General features: G+C 50.2%; 1 protein-coding gene across 3 annotated transcripts in view; it reads right to left on the bottom strand.

Annotated features, from left to right (window-relative positions):
- Positions 1-17021: 17021 nt before the first annotated feature.
- COL6A3 (collagen type VI alpha 3 chain) overlaps positions 17022-19514 on the bottom strand; it is a 77820-nt gene continuing 75327 nt past the window's right edge. For all 3 annotated transcript variants that reach the window (XM_029933549.1, XM_029933550.1, XM_029933551.1), the window contains 2 exons: positions 18324-18488; positions 17022-17654 (listed from right to left, as the gene is read on the bottom strand). In XM_029933549.1, the coding sequence (XP_029789409.1) occupies positions 17614-17654; positions 18324-18488 (206 nt within the window). In that variant the 3' untranslated portion in view covers positions 17022-17613. The remainder of the gene's footprint in view (positions 17655-18323; positions 18489-19514) is intronic.

Raw genomic sequence — 19514 nt, 5'->3', positions numbered from 1 at the left:
GTGACTTCACTTTAGTTTCAGGCCAACTTTGAACTAATCAATGTCATAATGACCCTTTTTTTATAGTTTTACCCAAAGTGTACAGGCTCAGAGGAGGCAATGCATTGCACGTAGAGCATTTCCCTGGAAACGTGCTCCCCAAACACCTAGTCGCCAGATCTCTCTCCTGGCACTGGGTGCTTCCTTGCTGCCACAGGTCAGGCTCACGGAACCGGCATCTGAGACAGAGACCCACATGAAGGAAGCCATTGGAATGGGCCTTGGGGATCAACACTGTCATCTCCAAGGATGGTCAGAATTTGGGGGCAGGGGAGACTTCAGTGAAGGGAGTGACAAAGGCCTGGGTAGATGACAGCAATCAAATGGAATGGAGTGGTTTTCATGAGGTTAGGGGGGCAGATCTGGGAGATGGCGATGGGGAGCAGAGAAGGCAAACCCATCCTTCTGGCCCTGGTATGGCTGAGATTCAAAGAAAAACCCTTGAAAGAATTGAGGCAGAGAGCATTCCCCCTTAGCAGAAAACCAGTTTTTGAGTAAGGCAAGTAAGAGAAAAAAAATTATCCTGAAACCTTTTGAGAATGTAAGGGGAGTTTGCCATGATACAGGCGATCCAGAAGACGCGGTGGGAAGATCTAAAAAAGAGGGAAGAAAAGGCAGATAGAGCCTAATTAGGAGGCTCGGAGAGCCTGTGGGAACTGTCTCCACAGTGATGAATGACCGAACCTCCCATGAACCAAGCTGTCAGCCTCCCACTAAGCATGGGTGACTGCAGCATGGCTCCCGGCTCTGCTGGAACTGGTAGGCAGCCCAGCTCAATACTCCCAGGCCCTTGCATGTTTCAGCCAAATAAGGCGCTCTTCCAGACTCTGACAAAAGGCAAAGACATAAACTCTGGGATGTTGTCAAGAAACACAAGACAGAAGTGGCATCAACGACCACTTCTCCCGTGCTCTACACCACGGCCAGAGGAAGAAATGCACCTGTTCTGGGCATCCTGCTGGGAGCAAGGCAAGAATGGGCGTGGGTGTGGCACTGTGCCATGGCGCTACTGTTGCTGGGTCCCCATTATCAGAAGCCTTGCTGTTTCTCCGCTGGCAGTCATGTAGAGCTGAGGTCAGCACATTGGCTCTGGAGCCCAAGGATGACCTGAGATGCTAAGAAACCCGAGGCCTCCCTTCGGGACACCTGGCGTTTCCCTGGCAACAGAACCTGGTGAGCTGCCTCTCAATTTCAGTCTGCAGAACCCATGGCATCAGAGCCGCGGCCGGAGATCTATGAGTCAACCACTCTAAAATGCTTGCCGGCCTGATGTGACCATCAAAACTCACCTTGCATCTATGATTAACAGCTGACCCCAGGGACTCTGCCCTTTGCTACGGTTCTTTGAGTAGGACATGGCTTCTGACACCAGGAGGTGGGGCTACGGGGCAGTCCCCAGAGGAAAGCCCAGGATGCCCAAGATGCTGGGCAGATGCTCAGCATGTGCCACATGGTGTTCTAACCTGGAGATAGAGATGACGTTTCTACACATGGTGGCAGAGATGAAGTTTCCAAGGGGGAAAAAACAATAGATATAAGTTCATAAAGTTTCAAAGCCATAAAAATATTAGGAAAAGGTGAATACTTTAAAAATGTGCAGTATTCGTGGAAGTCATTGAATAAGTGAAAAAAATCTTTAAAATAGAACAATAAATAGGCCAGAAGAAAAATGGCACAGACAGCAAGACCAACTTTCAGACTGTGTTAAATTCAAAAGCCAAGTTGTCCATTTAGCAGCTGTGTGACTCAGGGCAATTACAAAACCTCTCTGAGCCTCCATCCCCCCACCTACAAAATGAAGAGCTTGTATTTTTACTGGGAAAATGAAGTGCCAGGCAGGGAGCCACTGTGTCCGTTACTGTTAGAATTTTTGCAACTATTTAGAATGCATTCTAAATGTTTACAATTTTACCTTCTTTAATAATTTTCAAATTAAAATTGTGCAACTTAAATTCTCATATATCAAATGGGCAAAGATTTCATAAAATCAACATATTCCTATCAGACAGCTGGCACATCTCAAGCCCATGACTAGGAGTACAAATTGGTGTCACTTTTCTCGTGCGCAATTTGTTGATGCACAGCAAACGACAAGACAGAGAACAGTCCTCTGACCATACATCCCATTTCTTACTATTTATTCTGCAGGAACACAAAGGCACCTGGATTAAAATCCATGCACAAGGTTACTTACCACCATGTTATTTATTACAACAGTGAAAAAGTAAGAACAATGTGGGTGTTCAGAACAGTGAGCTGACTGGGGCTCCTGCGTGGCTCAGTCCGTTAAGTGTCCAAGTCTTGATTTCAGCCCAGGTTCATGAGATCCAGCCCTGCGTTGCTTGGGATTCTCTCTCCCTCTCTCTGCCTCTCCCTCACTCTCTCTTTCTCTCTCTCTCAAAATAAATAAATAAACATAAAGAAGAAAAGTGAGCTGGTATCACTGTGGGTCACGCAGAGTAAAAGATCACAGGTGCGTCAAAAGGATGCTCCTGAGTCACAATCAGTAATAGGAAACACCATCGTGGTCTGTCTAGTAGGTAACAACTAAATATTCTCTCTCCTTGAAATTCTCTCCTCCATCACCCTTCGTTTGCAGAATCAACTGCCCTGACCCAGCTTCCCACCCCCCATTCCCAGTGACCCCCACTTCTCTCCTTGCCCGCCCAGTTCCCCCGCCCCGGCGCCTCCCTTGCTTCCGTTTGCTCGGTACACATTCCCTCTGGGTGACAGCATCTGCATCCAAGCCTTCCCCTGTGCAGGGATTCCCCTGCATCTGTCGCCCAACTGACTTCCTTCCTCTGCTTCTCCTGTGTGGCTAATGCTTGCCTATCAGCCTACGCACCATAAGAGCCTCAAAACCATGAGTCGTCATTTTCCAGACTGTTCCATAACTCATCATGTGTTCCCCCCTCGAGGGATGGCTCCACCTTGCACCCCATTCTGTAACCTGTGCCTGGAAGCCACCATCCGCTCACCCCTGTCCTCACCAGCCCCACTGAGTCAGCCGTTTAGCCCTCTCGTTCTGGTTCCGTGTCTCCTCCTTCCACTCCTTCCTCCCCAGCACATGGCCCCGATCAGGGTCTTTGTCATGTCCAGCTAGACCATCAGTGACGTCCTTTCCTGCCTCCTACTCCCCTTGACGGAAACCGAACAGCTCATGACTACAGCAAATGGGGAGAAGACTGTCCTGTGACAATGAGATACAATCGTGCCATTTTGCCCACTTAAATTTTTAGTCGAAGCCCCTCTGTCTGCTCCGTGATAAACACTCTTTTGTGGCCCAGGCCCGTCAAGATCCCCTCCAGGGCTCTCGGTCCAGGCGCATCCCCGCCATCTCCAGAAGGCCAGTGATAGCCTACCTCGTGTCCTGTGAACGCCTCCCTCCCCCCAAAGCCTGTAAGCCTTGCTTGGTGCTCGGGTGCACACACCGCGTCCGTCGTGGCCTCCTGGGGCCACCAGCCCTGTCACCTGTCCCTGGGGCCCTGAGCAGACTGACGCGCTTCTCCTTCGCTCCTTCCTTCTTCATTCCCTCCTCCAGTGGAGCAAACACGACCTGTGTTCGCTTGCCAGTGTATGTGCCTCCGAATGCTACTTAAGGGCAAGGACCGAAATTTCCTGTTTTCTTATCCTGACTGCCTTCACGGGCCCTGGCGCTCAGGGGCTCTGGGTCACGGGCACACCTCTATCGCAGCCCTGCATACAGTGCGGCACCAGCTGTGATAGGACCAAAGGGCTCCAAACCCAAGGCCAGGTTGAGAAGGGGGACCTGGTCTGTAGCTTCATTTCCAGAAACTTCTTCCTCTGGGATTTCATTTATGAAAATATCTTTGGATTGAGTTTACACAGCAGGCAGTCTTCTCTCCCCTGACGGACCCGACCACCCAGCACATCCGGGACGTGCAGGGCGCTGCCTCCGTGCTCCACTTTACGAAAGCATTGTTGCTGAATATGATGAATTCTCAGACACCTTTGGCAACTGTCCTAGTCGGGCACAGGGTGAGCCCCGCCAGGCCCTGTCACGTGATCTGTCTTTCTGCTGAGGTCACGTGCAGCGACCCTGAGGTTGAGGAGACTTCATTTCCAGGCCACAGCTGCAAAATTCTGCACAGTCTGTATACAACAGACCAGATGCAGCGATGGTGACTCTGAACCAGCCATTGCCGACTAGTGGCCCAAGGGCCACTCTTTCTAGAAGACATGTATTTGACAGTAGTGCATTACAGTCATCAAACCTGAATGCCTGTAGGAGAGGCATGTCCCCCCGCCTGCCTGTCCTCTGGCCCTGCTCATCGGTGACCTTGCCCGGCGTCTGGGGCCACGCCTGAACCAGGCCCAGGGGCTGAGCCCCAGGGTGGGCTCTGAGGTGCGCTCACAGCGGCTGCTGGCCACTCACCCATTTCCTCGGCCTTTCCACAGACTTTGAAGGTCCGTGGTGAGAAAGGTGGGGAACTTCGGGGCCCTCGCGGTCAGGGCAATTAGGAAACACGCCGGCCTGGGGAGCTCCGTGCTGGGGGAGCTCTCCTCTGAAAAGCAAAAATTAATTAGGGGTGTTGGGGATTGAGTAACAGCTTCTGCCAAACGAGGGAATCAGGGCCCCCAGAAGACCCGGGAGGCGCTCCTGTATTTTCACAGTAGATGAAAACGGCCCACAGGCAAAGCCTATGGAAGGACACCAAGCTATTTTTAGCCCTCCTCTCTGCCACGCTGGCTGACGGTCTCCTGCTAACAGGCCGGCGATGGCTTCCGTGTGTGCAAACGGGAACGCAGTGGCTGAAATGCTTCCAGAGGCTGAATCCTTTCCTTAAAAGGCCTGAGAAAGTCACATCGGGTGGCTACAGGGACAGGAGCAGGGACCCCGCGCGGAGGACAAATTTCCATCCAGAGAGAGAGCTCTTTGGGTACAGCAAGGGAGCCTGTGCCCGAGCATCCTTTATGTAAAAATGGGTTTTTAGTTGGAAACTCAAATCCGGATGAAGAGTGGAGCCGGCAGATAGGTTGCGTTCTGACAGTCTGAGGAAAGACGATCCCTGTGTGATTCATCCGTGGCAGACACTAGAGCCACTCACATAAATCCCCTTCAGACATTTACTTTACGAATCAAAGCTGTTTGGCCAGTGGGTTGGAGCTTGATGCTAAACAGACCTAGTCCTCAGCTCAGGCCTTTCCCAGGGCAAGCTCACAGAAGAGAGCGGCTTTTAGAATATATTCTAAGACAAATAGAATAGAATGGAATGGAACGGAACAGAATAGAATTAGGATTAAAATATTTCTTTCTTTTTAAACTTTTACTTATTTATTTGGAGAGAGAGAAAGAGAAAGAAGCAGAGAGAGGGAGAGAGAGAGAATCTCAGGCACTCTACCTACTGTCAGGGCAGAGCCTGACACAAGGCTTGAATTCACCAACCATGAGATCATGATCTGAACCAAGAAACTCTGAAATCAAGAGTCAGATGTTTGGCCAACTGAGCCACCCAGGGGCCCCAGGATTAGAATATTTCTAACTTTGAATCTTAATTCTGAATACTGTAAAATATGTGTAAGTTTTTGTTTCTGGAAATGGTTAATATTTGGTTTTGATATCCTGAAGTTGCGTCTTACCATGAGTAGTAGTAATTCCCTTGAGGAGGGAGGGGATAGACACACTATTGTGTATAAGGCCCAGCCCTCTGTTGTCCCGCTAAATATAGAGCAACCAAGACGGAGAAATGTTTGAGGTCTTTTGCACAGCCCCAAATTCCTGTTCATTCACTATACTGTTTTCCAAAACCTAGTTGTAGGTCACAAGCATTAAATTTGGCCCAGGAATTAGTGAAGATCGTCAGGAAATTGAGGGGGAGGGGAGTGAGGTGCGGGCGGAGTGCTGGGCACAGACCACCCACATCCAAGTCGAGACACACAGTGAAGGTGCCTCGTTGAGGCAGTGGGGCTGACGGTCCTGAGTTCTCCTGGGCCACGTGACAGAACCACAGTAAACTGTCGGTAAGTCCCATTAGCTCAAGTGCTTCCTTTTAACCAAAGCTATAAAGCTTTGTTTTTTTTGTTGTTTGTTTTTGTTTTTGTTTTTTTGCTATTCTGTTCTTCCTTTTGAAAACATCAAGAGAGTGCATCAGGAAGAATCAATCTCACATAGTAAAACCTTGGATTGCAAGTAACTTGTTCTGCGAGCATTCCGCAAGACGAGCAGACGTTTCTAATATATTTCAACTTGATAAACGAGCGATGCTCTACCGTACGTGGTACATGATGTCGAACGTCACATGATCCCAACTGAGCCCATCGCTCTTCTCTCTCTCTCTGTGCGGGATTGTGGGTGATCCCCCATGGCTCCTATACTCAGTCTCAGGTGAAGGTGTTTAGCAGAAATCAATGATTTTTCAGAACGTCCAAAGGTGCCCACAATTGGGCGGCACTACTGTATTTCTGGTCACTTCAACGCACCTGTGGACATTCCTGTGCTTTTCCATGTGACAGTGAGCTCATCGATGCTTCGCTTCCTTCTCGGTCAGGCTGCCGGCAGATACAGACCCTTTCCGCTGCTGCTTTATTTCAGGTACATTAAATATAGTACAACAAGATTATCAATACTGTACTGTAGTCGACATCCATTAATGACAGTGAACGTTGTCCTACACAATAACCCTCCCCTCTCGCCTCCTTCACACTAGCCACACAGGCTTTCAAAGGTAAGTGTGAGCTAATTGGATTTTTTTCTTTATGTATTTTCTTTATCACTTCATCTTATATTACAGCATTGTAATCATTTTTTATATGAATGTGTTTGGATTGCAGAATGAATCATCCGAGGTTCCATTATCTCTTATGGGAAAATTCGCTCTGATATACAAGTGCTTTGGATTACAAACATGTTTCCAGAAGGAATTATACTCAGAAACCAAGGTTTTACCATACTACTGGATGGACTACATGCAGTTTCTAAAATGGCGCACACCACCGTGAGCCTTGGATGCGCACACAGATGGGCGCCGTCGTGGATACGGTCGTGGATCGAGTCGGCCCCCATCCTCCTGGCTAGCATCCCACCGAGCTTTAGGATCCCGGGCCTGAAGGGGTGGGGGGGCTTCCTTGCGAGCTGTCCTGCCAATGACTGGCTCAGGAAAGGGGAAGGCCAGGGGATGTCTGCTGGGGGCTGTTGGGAGACCAAGAGCTCCAGAGACACTGCTCCTGATTTTCCCTTAAATAGTGCTGCATCCAAACGAGAGCACCTTGGTACCAGATTGAGGGTGAGCCCAAACTGAAAGCAGCAGGCAGCGAGGACAGAACCTGGACCCTCAAAGGCATCACCCAGCCACCAGTTGGCCAGTTGTGCAGTCAAGGCTCCAGATTTTCTGTGCAGTGGACGTAAAAACTGTTCCTAGGGCCCAAGCCAGCTGGAGACAGGGTTCAGTTCCCGGCTGCTGAGAACATGAACTGCACACGTCAGCATCCACACGGGTCTTCTCCAGACCGCCCCGGCCTGGTCCCAGCAGGACTCAATGCAGCTGAAGACTCCAGGTCCTTGACACAGTTTGCTCTCGTGCTTCCCATGACCCCCGTCCCTCCTGAATGTCTTTCTACTGCTCCAGATGCTCCTTCTCAGCCTCCTGGGCTTGGCCTATTTCCTCAGCTCGGCCCCAACTGTCAGTGTGCCCAGAGGCCTCTCCTGACTGCCTTTCCCTTCCTTACCTACCCTTGCAGCCTGGGCTCATGGCTCAAAGTATTTTATATTCCCAAGCTGCCACATGTCTAGCCCTAGCCCAACCGCTCCTTGGAACTTCATCTGTTTTCCAATACCAGCACTTCAAAGATCAATGGGCTTCCTGAATTAAAATGCACATGAAGGGGCACCTGGGTGGCTCAGTTAGTTTAATGTCCAACTCTTGACTGTGGCTCAGGTCATGATCTCATGGCTCATGGGATCGAGCTTCGCCTCAGGCTCCGCACTAACGATGTGGAGCTTGCTTGGGATTCTCTCTCTCCCTCTCCCTCTCTCTGCCTTCTCTCTGCCCTCCCCAAGTCTTACACATGTGCGCGCACACACACACTCTCTCTCTCTCTCTCTCTCTCTCTCTCTCTCTCTCTCTCAAAATAAATAAACCTTTAAAGAAAGGAATGAAAATAAAATAAAAAGAACATGAGAGAAGTCTTGCCTACCCAAATGCACTTCTGAAAATAAGCAGGTGTCACACCAGAAATGATGCTCTGCCCCCATTTCTCCTCATCTCAGTAAAAGGTGTCATCAGCCATTCCACTTCTTTTCTTACCCATGTGTCTAAGTCCTGAGAACGACCTATTGATTCTACTCCGTAAATAAGCCCACACCCAGCCTCTCCTCTCCATCGCCATGGCCAACACCTGGTTCAAGCCTCCATTTTGTCTAAACCAGGGCGGGGTTCCTAAAGCCACCTCCTCCTGTGTGTGCCGCAGCCACACCAGCCACTCTGCTATTTCTCCCAAGTGCCAGAGCCCATGTGCCAGACTCAGGAGAGACTTTGGCCCAGCCCTTCTCTCAGCCTAGAATACTCTTCCAGGTCTTCCCATGGCTGGCTCCCTTTTGCCTTCTGGGCTTTAGCTGATAAACTAACTCCTAGGAAGTACCTGCACAGGCCTTCTTGGCCCCCCGTTACTTATTCCAAGGTCTGAGTGCTGCTAAGGCAGGGAGCATGTCTGTTCGTCCTGTATCTGGACGCGTCATGTAGCACCTAGCAGATGTTAGGTCCTCCACAAATGTTTGTACCCGTTCCGGTTCTAGGCCGCAAGTGTTCTGGTGAACATACACAGAAAATTACTTTCTTAGAAGGATATCAAGTCGTTAACAGCAATGATGGGAGACTTAGAAAGCCAATTCATTTCCAAAAATGGACAGAAACCCGGGAGCCCACAGCCAGAGTGACAGCCAGAATTCAGACCCAAGCACCATGGCTCTCTCTAGAGCCCCCGGACCGATGGACACCTGGTGGGCCTTTACCAAGACAGTCTGCCACCTCCAACTTGGTGGGGTGCTGGGGCAGAGGTGGGAAATTGGGGAGAGCTCAGAGCATCTGCTCCATCACTGCTCCCACTAGAATAACCATGACTAGAGCACCCGCTCTGTTCTCTCTGACAGCCCTCCCTTCCTGACTTGATTTCATGTCTCCACAAAGCTCCTGTGGGTTCATGACCAAATGGGGTACTGGCCACTGCCATTTATGCCACACTCTTCAGCCCACCTGTGAGCTTCCCTACAGCCACGATGGATGGTTCCAGGTGTGCTGACAGCTCTCCACCCCATTGGCCCACGTCTCCCCGTTTCTTGCCCCGAGGACTTTCTCTAGCAACATCCAGACAGGGGCCCCAGAAGTGCTGGGACTTAACACCGCCATGGTAGCCCCAACACAAGAGATGAGAGTCAAGTGAGAAGTGCCCTTCCCACCCCCATCACATTTCTCCCCAGCTCCTGGTGACTCCCCAATGAGATGAAACCCAGGTGGCTATGGGCCACCCCAACCAAAGTGGGAACTTGCTTAGAATTAACACACCTCTTATTGACCTTTCTCTGTATTTCTTTTCAATTCCCTCAGCTGCACTCCCTACATACTCTCCCAAACCAACTCCCTGCAACCCGTAAGTCAGTGTCTGCTCTTAGATGCACCTGAACTAGGACTGGTTCACAAGTGACCACGAGCCCCTTGAACCAGAAATGCTCCCATCAAATGCAACTGCTCTCATTTGGGTCTTTCAAAATAGTATTCTTCCTCTAGTGGAACGACTTCACCAATTTTTTTTTTTTTGCATTGTGCTATTTCTGTTTCTAACATCTCCTGGAAAATTCAGGCTGATCCTGGAACCTCAGCATTCCTGTTGAATTCAAACATGCTTGGTGAGTTCCATCTCCAGATGCCCAGGCCTCTTCCAGAGATGACATTTTGCAACAGTGGCCTGAGGGTTTTCACAGACACCTCTGACTCAAGGCAGGAGAAGAATATCTACTTTCTAGGTTGAATATTACTTGGAAGGTGTCGCCATTATGCACAGACTGGCCCTTCTCCCTTGGCTGTTCCCCCATTACCCACCCCTAAACGTTCCTGGGCTCTAACAACTGGACTTGAAAATACTCCTTCTTCCATATTTCGCTCTTTGGCCTGCCCATGTGAGTTCCAAGATCAAGCTCAAAGTGGAAAGGCATCTGTGAACTGGCTCCACACTGAGCCTCTGAACCTCTGAAGGGCCGTCCAACTTGGAGTCATGATTCCAACAAACAGGGAGAGCCCCCTGGGAACACGGTGGCACCAAGAACAGGCCACCATGTCAGCTCTGGGGAGGTGGGAGGCACAGACCGCATCAAAGCTTAGACCAACGAACTCAACTTGGAGGAGCAGACCACTGGGCAGCCTGGACCGTGGCCTGGTGGCATCACTCCACCAGCGGTCCCTGGCTTCTCTAGAAGCCGCACCCAGATGGGTGGGCCCAGAGAACCTAGCTCCTGAGGAACAACCAGGTCCAGCTGGAAATTCAACGAGAAAAACTTGGCAGGAAAATCTGAACTGTTCCCTACAAATGAATCACCATGGGGGATGAACTTTAAGACTGATCTTCTGAGTTAATGATTCTTGCTTCTTACAAAAAGACTGGCTTCCATTCATGTTTGTCATGATTCTTTTTTTTTTAAGTTATATGGAACGTTGTTGGAGAAGGATAGTTGAAGGCAGTTACAGTCACAAGTCCAGCAAAGATGAAGACATACAAACTGAAATGTGCTAACAGTTGGGTCCAAACAGTGACCTGGCCATAGAGATTCGAGCAGGCTACCTTCTCTACTCAGTTCCTATACTTGGGCCAAATGACTAGCTTCTCTGAATCCTTCGCTGAGCAGAGAAGATCTGGATAATGAGAAAGACATGAGAGCAATTGGCATAAAAGGAAGAGGGTAGGATAGAGAGATGCTCTGTCCATGGGAAGTGACACCAGGTCTGGAGTAGGGTGCTGAGTAGGGCTTGTTTTGTGCTGGGAGAAGACAGGGCCACAGCTGAAATCCAACACCCAGGGAAGCAGTTGGAAGCCCCTGGAGGAGACAGCAAGAGTCCTGCAGAAACCGATACTTCCTCGGAGACTCTGGAGCACTTCTGGGTCACAAAGACTTGCTCAGATACAGGCTCTATTAGATCGCTAGCGGGGTGAACTGGACCACGGTGACCCTCTGCTCCATCATCTATGAAAACTAGGGTGATGACCACACCCAGACAGCACTGCCTAAGGGAGTGTGTGTGAAACACTTAGTACATTGCCTGACATACAACTGCTACTGGATAGGGCTGCGTTGTTGTTAATGTCACACTAGCTACTCGGACAGCCCCAAACCTCAGTGCATTACCTGCAGAAGTTTAGTTCTTGCTCACAAAATCCGAAACAGGTGTTGTGAGTCACCTCCACACAGCCATTCTAGAAGTTCTTTGACGCTACCCCAGAAAGAACCACATGGACACTTGGATCCAGGACACACAGTGTTCAAGGAAGGACACAGAGTCTGTGACATGGGCTGGCAACGGACGGGTCTTGGAAAGAAACCCACAGCTGTCAGGGTTCAGGGCCCCTGCTGCTTAGACCATACTTCGCGGAACGCAAGGTCAGGACAGATGATCTGACGCAGGAATTTATTTTAGTTCCTTTCTGGGAAGAAATATGAAAAATGGAACACAAAGCTTGCATCCATTCTTGCATATTTTAGATCAAAATGTACCCAGAACCCACGCTTCATCTCCTCTACTATTTCTTGGTCTCAGCCACCATTGCCTCTCACTGTCACCTGAGTTTATGCGTCATCACGGCTGCCACGGTCTCACTGCTCAGATGTCTTGTCCATGCACAGCAGCCAGGGGACCCTTTAAAGTTCACAGCAGAGCACGCAGGTCCCTTGATGGAGCCACTGAGCAGTGCCTCCTGGGTCACAGAGTATAAGCCAGCAGGCTTTCGGGGCCCCCAACATGCCCTCTGGTCTTCCCCTGGCTCACCACAGCCCAGCCATGGTCTCCCCTGGTGCTCCCCATGCTTGAGAAGCACCGCATGCTCTCCAGTCCTCTCCGCCCAGAACTCTCCTCAGTTAGCCACCTGGCCACCTCCCTCAACATTCCCAAGTCTTCTGTCACAGTGGACTCCCGTGCCAGGCCCCAGCGTCTCCCTGCCGGAACGGGGTGGTGGCCCCGCCCCAGCATGGCCACCTCCCACAGCAGCCTGACATTTGCTTCTTGTCCCACTTCCCACTCTCAACTGTCTCTCGTCATGAGAACGTGAACCCCCAGAGACACACATGATGTCTCTGGTGAACAACTATCTCTGTTGAACAAAACAGGATCACATGGAAAGGAGATCTTTGTGCTAAAATGGAAAATCTGGGGTGGCCAAGCCCATTGATGACCGCTTGGCTCTGTTTTGTAATTAATATGGGGGTGAAAAACAACCAGAAGATGAGAGTCTGGATGTGAGGGGAGGAACAGTGCTGGGGCTCGCCAGGAAAATTTTGTTGCATTTGCTTTTAATATATTTTCCCTTTATTAGAAAGAAACATACATTTGTGTGTGTGTGTGTGTGTGTGTGTGCACTCTGATTGTATTAAATGTACATATTTGTACCATTTTTTAACATTCTATCATAAACTCCACCTGATTAATGGCCTGGGCCATTTACCAACATGATGACCTATCTAATGGCTACTTTTCCTTTTTTGTAGTTGGCAAAGCAAGCTGGATTTCAGTGGTTCCCTCTTGTTGCCCGTTTCGATGACCTCTAACTCATTTTTGGCATCGCAAATAATGCTGCATGGAATCACCTTGGACAAAAAGTTTTGCACATCTGATTGCTTCCTCAGGATAAATTTCCACATGGAAATTTACTGGGCGTGAAGTCGCACATGCAAAAATGTCACACATTGTGAGTGTGAGGAGGGTCTCATGGGAACATCGGTTTGTCAAAACTCATCAAACAGTATGCAGAAACAGATGTGTTTTACTGTATGCAAAGTTGAAATTTTTTAATTTTTTTAATCTTTATTGGAGAGAGAAGGAGAGGGAGAGCAAGCAGGGGAGGAACAGATAGAGAGGAAGACACAGAATCCGAAGAGGCCTCCACGCTCTGAGCTGTCAGCAGAGCCAGATGCGGGGTATGAACTCATGAACCGCCAGATCATGACCTGAGCAGAAGTCGAATGCTGAACTGCTGAGCCACCCAGATGTCCCATAAAGTTGATTTTTTAAAGGTGATGGGGTAAATCAACGTCCTGGGAAGAGTGGAGGGAGCACAATGTCCACCATTCCCCATCTCCTGGGGTTCTGCTTTCCTGGCCGAAGTGTCCCAGCCCCACCATGGGCACGGAGGGTTATGAGCAGCTGGGTACGGGAAGAGGAGGGGGTGCCTTGAGGCAGCTGCTGGAAGTGAGGACCTCTGGAGAGGAGACAGCTTGTTAAAAGGCATTCAAACCATGGAATGTGTGAGAAACTTCTCTCCAGACCCTTCAAAGTGTCTTTATTAAAATGTCCACTTGTCAGTAACCTGTGGGGGGGCCAGATCACACGTGCTAGTAGGGTGTCTTGAGTGCAAGGCTTCCTTCTAGATGCCGCTAAGGCCAAGGGTGGGGAGAAGTGCAATGTCCAGCCCACTGCGAAGGGGTCCAGGGCTCTCCGCTTACTGGGTCCTACAAGAGGGTGCTGCTTCCTTGCTAGGTCGTGCTCTCTCAAACTTGATCAGCAAAGGCCCAGCTCAGAGCACTGCCCAAGTCACTGCTGAGACGGCAGAGGACCATGGGGCAAGGTCATGGTGGTCTTTCTAGGGCAAGCAGGGCTTGCTTCCTTCTCCTCCCACAGGGAAGGCAAGGGACTCACTTCCCAGGGTTCAGGAAGCCACACTGCCCAGGGAGGCCCCCAGTTTCCTGCAGGGAACCAATATGTGACCCTAGAAGCCAGCGACCCAGCTGCAGAGGGAGGCCGGGGCAGGCTTCGCCCCGGGAGCCCAGGGGGCCCTGCAGCACGGAACTCCACAGGCCTGGCCATAAAGAGGAATGGGGGAGAGAACAAGCCACGGATTTCTCCGTCCTGCCCTGGGGTTCACAGTGAAGGGCTGTGAAGAGTATCTTTAAATCCTGAGTTGCCTGGGTGGCTCAGTTGGTTAAGCCTCTGACTTCAGCTCGTGAGTTCGAGCCCCACTTTGGACTCTGTGCTGACAGCTCAGAGCCTGGAGCCTGCTTCTGATTTTGTATCTCCCTCTCTCTCTTACCCTCCCCCACTCACACTCTTTAAGTTCTAAGAAGGAAGAGACCCAGACTTAAGGTCCAGTAGTGATGGTTTCCATAACTAAAAGTGACTAGAAAGGATAGAATTCAGGGGCGCCTGGGTGGTTCAGTGGGTTAAGCATCCGACTTCAGCTCAGGTCATGATTTCATGGTTCAGTTTGTGAGTTCGAGCCCCACATCAAGCTCTGTGCTGACAGCTCAGAACCTGGAGCTGCTTCAGATTCTGTGTCTCCCTCTCTCTCCGCCCCTCCCCCACTCGTGCTCTGTCTCTCTGTCTCTCAAAAATAAATAAAACATTTAAAAAATGTTTTTAAAAGGAAATGCTAGGATTCAGTGGGACGTTCTCGCTGGCTCCTGCTGCTAGACCCTGGAGCAGCGCACGTAGCAGGTCGGGAGCAGGTATGGGAAAGGCTAACGCTGTGTTATGGGCTCGGTCGTGCTCTCTCTATCCTCCCCCCTGAAAGGATATGTCAGGAGCCCTAACCCCCAGGACCTCGGGACATTTGGAAATAGAGTCACTGCAACCATCATAAGTGACGGCGGGTCACACCAGAGTAGGGTCATCCCACCTGACCAGTGTCCTCAGGACACGGCCGTGTGCAGGCAGAGGCAGCGTGTGCCGAGGCACAGACCAGAGCCGTGTGGCTGTGAGCCAAGGGGTCACCAGAAAATAGGAAGAAGCAAGAAAGGATTTCCTATGGATTTCAAGGGTACGTGGCCCTGCCATCTCCTTGATTTTGGATATCCAGCCTCCAGGGCTGTGAGAGCACATCTCCTGGGTCTCAGCTGCCCAGCTGGCTGGTCTCAGCAGCTCAAGCAAACAGCCTCAGACCGTTCATGGCTTGTGTTTCATCCGCACTAACGATGCTCCCTTTCCCTGCCCCTCTGCAAACATTTCTTTGCTCCAATGGCATGAACTTGACTTGAACACATAAATCCCGAGGGGAGGGACACGGGCTTATTTACATGGAAGGGGGGCTCTTCCTCTAAGGTTGGGGGACTCTGGGGCAGCTGTTTCCAAGAAAGCCAGAATGCTCATTTCCCACCCAGGTTGACTATCCATTTGAAGGGACTTCATGATCATCCCTGAGCTCCCTGGGATGGTAGGTCCCCCGGCATGGCCTTATCCTAAAAAGGAGTCCTTAAAGATGAGGATGGGTTAGCATGAGCCGGAGGGCAGAGAGGACCCATGGGAAGGAAGGGCTGGCGAGGTGTGCAGCTCATATGGGGAGAGGAGCCCCGTGGGGCTTCTGCAAGGGATGTGAACAGAGGGGTCTGGGCAGCACCCTGACTGAGTGCCTGAGGACTTCCCAAAGCTTCCTGGGTCCCTTGAAGCCACCCCGTGTCCATCCAGGCTCTCCCAGTCCCAAAGAAGGCAGGTAAACTCACGTCCGCAATGTCCTGGCAATCTTGAGTCCTCCCTCAAAGTCCTACAAATTCCCAACCGAGGTCTCCTCTGCCCACTCCCTTCTGTCTGCTTCTGTGCGCCCACCACCGTGATTCGGGCACACAGCTCAGCTCTTCTACCAGTTTCTGGGCGGATAAAGTGACTCAGTGCATTTAGACAATCCAAAAACATCACCCAGAGATCCGGGTGGAAGTCACAGGGAATGGCTCACAGGGAGGTCTGCACAGGCTCTGACCTCCCGTTCCTCTCTGTGGATTCACTGCGGGGCACCCTGACCTCACGTAAAGCAGCTCTGCCTGCGCCCACAGCCCCTGCCGTCTGTCAGGAGCATTTGTCAGAGCAGATGCATTTTGGCAAATGCATTCAGCTTCTTTCCTAAGTGGGGTTCAGGTGCCACCGAAATATGTGTTTATTTGTGTCTTGTGTTCTTCTGAAGACGGGAGAAAAAGGTCTTTAAAGGGAGGGGGAAGAAAAGATTTTATGCTTTGTCTTTGAGACCAGAAATAAGTTGTCATGACCAAGTATGTCTTATCTCTCAGCCACTGTGCAGGGAGCAAACTGAGCCCCCAGAAACAGTCACTTCAAAGAGGAGGGTGGGGAGGTCTGGGGGGGCCTCAGTTGGTTAAACATCCAACTCTTGGTTTCGGCTCAGGTTATGATTTCACGGTTTGTGAGTTCGAGCCCCGCATCGGGCTCCGTGCACATCGGGCTCCTACTTTGGATCCTCTCTCCCTCTCTCTCTGCTCCTCCCCTGCTTACTCTCTCCGTCTCTGTCTCTTTCTCAAAAATAAATAAATAAATAAATAAATAAATAAATAAATAACAACATTAAAAAAAAAAAAGGAGAGAGGAGGGAGGGAAGGAGGCCACGGCTCTGGGTCTCACCACAAGTCAGAGCAGAGGACAAAGGCCAGCCTGGCTGGGAAGTTCGTGGATTCTAGAAAGGGGTCCTAAGCAGGGAAGGCGATCCATTGGGTCCAGAGCACTGCAGTGCCAGCGGGCTGAGCCCCGTGTCCCCGCACTTGGTGACAGAGCAGGCAGGCGCAAACACGGCAGACCCAGGGGAGTGCCCGGGACCAAGGGCCTGGCTGGGCCCCATGCCCCGGCCCAGGCTCCCTGTGACCGTAGGTGCTACCGAAACCAGACAACCAATGACACCAAGCCCACGACACTTTCAATATACTTTATTAAAAAGTTTCTTTGTATAAATTTCCTAAAATCTTTAAAATTAAAATTAAACACCCTCCCCACCCCCCCTTGCATAAAAAAAAACCCCACCACACAACATTAGAGGAACGCCAAAAATATTCTCTATGATGACTTTCTTCATTCTTTAATGAAGGCATTGGTCCCGCAACAGTGCACCCAGATTAAGGGATTTTACTTCCTTCTAACTAGGTTGTTTGTTAGAGGCTTTAGGAAAAGAAAATTAGCTTGAAATCTAATCTAGGAAATTGGGGAAGAGATTCAAACGTTGGAATCTTACTTATTCACCGGACACAGGCTTTCCATCTAAAGTCGTGCTTAATGAAGAGGGGAGACATGAACCAAGCAGAAGTATATAGAGAGTATGTTCTAGATCGTAGCCTTGCCCCACACAGGCAAAGTGTGAAACTCCAGAGAGCGTCTGAGTTCACAGCAACGTCCACGTAACACCAGCAGTGGGTAACTATTCCAGCAACATTCAAAGTATACGGTATAACCGCCTGGAGACACAGCGTTGGGTCCACAGAGACATTTAGCACCATATTGATAGGTCATGCGGCAGAACGGCTCGTTCCAGGTTCAAAGGTACGTCAAAGCAGGAAATGGAACAGTGCAAAGATGTCTATACCCAGAACTTCTACAGAGACGACTTGGAAATGGCTGACTCCTTCTTCAAGAGGTATGTGGAACTGGTCGACCATGCTTAGGTCCCCATGGCAGCCATGACTCCGGGGTTGACGAGCGCTGAGCATTGATGGAGGGGGTGGGCCAGTGAGGGTGGAAGAGGGAGAGAAAAGGAGGGGGAAAAGCCACATCACTGACTGAAAAGGACACTGCATTTCTCACAAAAACGATCCCGTGGCGTCTGGTTTTCCTCCCCAATCTTCCTTTCCTGCTCAGTGTCTTGAACGGCTCCCCTGCACGCTCTGGCCCGGGGTCTGGGTCTGTGTGTGCGGTGGGCTGCCCCGCATCACTGGCCAGCCCCTTGGGCACCCCGCACTCTCCCGTTCTGGCACCAGCCGGGCTCTTGGGGAAGCTGTTCTTTCTGTATTAGCAGTCGAGTGGCTCAGCATAACGGAGACACTGGGTGGCCCCAGTGTCAACACCAGTATGAAGACAAAGCAAAATTACTTAAAGATGAAGATGGAAGAGTAGTTTGGCCTTGTGTTTCTTCATGGGCAAAAATCCAAGTATATACAAGGATGTTTTTAGGAAATGATAATTCGGAGAATTAAATTCATGTGTTTTATTTGAATATCTTCCATATCTAAAGATACAGCATAGCCTCTTTGCCCCAGCTACCCTAATCATTGTCATTCAAATATGTTTAAAAAAAAAAAGGAGAATCATCCCTCTGGGCCTCTTGTCTGCTTCGAAAAAGCCACAAACACAAAAGAATTATCAATCACTTACCAGGAGCGCAAACGCTTTCACATTCTTTCTGTGAATTAAATCTGTTCTCGTTGCCACCACAGCCTCCATACCAGAACCTTCCACAGCTTTTGGTATCCACATCGTAGTACCACTTCAGTATGAACTTCCTGCACGTTCCTTCTTCTTTCGGTAACTTACATATGTCTGTAGGAACGGGATGGGAACAGAGCGTCAGTTAGGACAGGCTAAGGGCTAAGGACCCTGCTCGCAGCACGAGGGGCTGCAGGTCTGATCACAGGCCGGCAAGGCGGACAGGAGCATTTGGAGGATGGAGCCCCTCCACCCCCTGGCCATCCAATGGACATGAATCCCACCTACAGTAATAATGCAGTCTCCTCAGTGAAAGGACTTCGCCAAGTTCACTCAAATCCCAAAAGCCAGCCATCATTATTGGATAATTTCAGATGAAATGAACTGTTTCCCCTTTTCCAGTCATGGGGCCATTAACCCTCCAATTCCTTCAATACTAGAGCTCCAGCTAAGAAACTAAATCTTAAAACTATAGCGCTTTCTACTCCTCGGCCAAATGGCAAGTAAGCTCGGTCAAAATCTAGTTCAAACATAAGACTGTACATTTCGCTACAAGACAAGCGGAAGGGAAATACAAGTCAACGTTGAAAAGAAACATCCTTTTTGAGTGTGTGTGCACGTGTGCCCGTGTACGTGTGTGTGTCCAGCTGACAGCCTTCGAGAGCAGCCAAATTATAAAGTCAAAGAGCAGAGCTACCGCTGATGTAAAATTCACGATGGCAGAAATGTCACATCGCAAAGCTATTTTGAGGACACAGAAGCATTCTTTGTCCAGTTAGGGAAGTTTGTGTTTTACATGCATACTTCTGACTTGGCCCAGCTGCAAAGGAATGCTACATCAGAGCCACTCCACAGCGCCTGGAGAGAAGTTTATAGCCCTTCCACAGTAAAGCGTCTGTTTACAAAGTTCTCTGGCAAACTCCGGGTCACGCTGGGAAACAGAAGCATTAATGTCAACCATTTTCTGTAAGTTTGAAAAACGTAATCCTTCCCTTAGCAAAACTCCCGACAGTGGACAGTGCTACATGTTTCTGGGAGTCGCCAGCACGGCTGAGTCACCGGCCCCTCCCCACGCAGGGCCGACGTCCCCTCCCCACGCAGGGCCGACGTCCCCTCCCCACGCAGGGCCGACGTCCCCTC

The sequence above is a fragment of the Suricata suricatta genome, chromosome 3, assembly GCF_006229205.1.
Source record: "Suricata suricatta isolate VVHF042 chromosome 3, meerkat_22Aug2017_6uvM2_HiC, whole genome shotgun sequence".
In the NCBI taxonomy this organism is placed as follows: domain Eukaryota; kingdom Metazoa; phylum Chordata; class Mammalia; order Carnivora; family Herpestidae; genus Suricata; species Suricata suricatta.
This window is presented reverse-complemented; position numbering and strand designations above follow the sequence as displayed.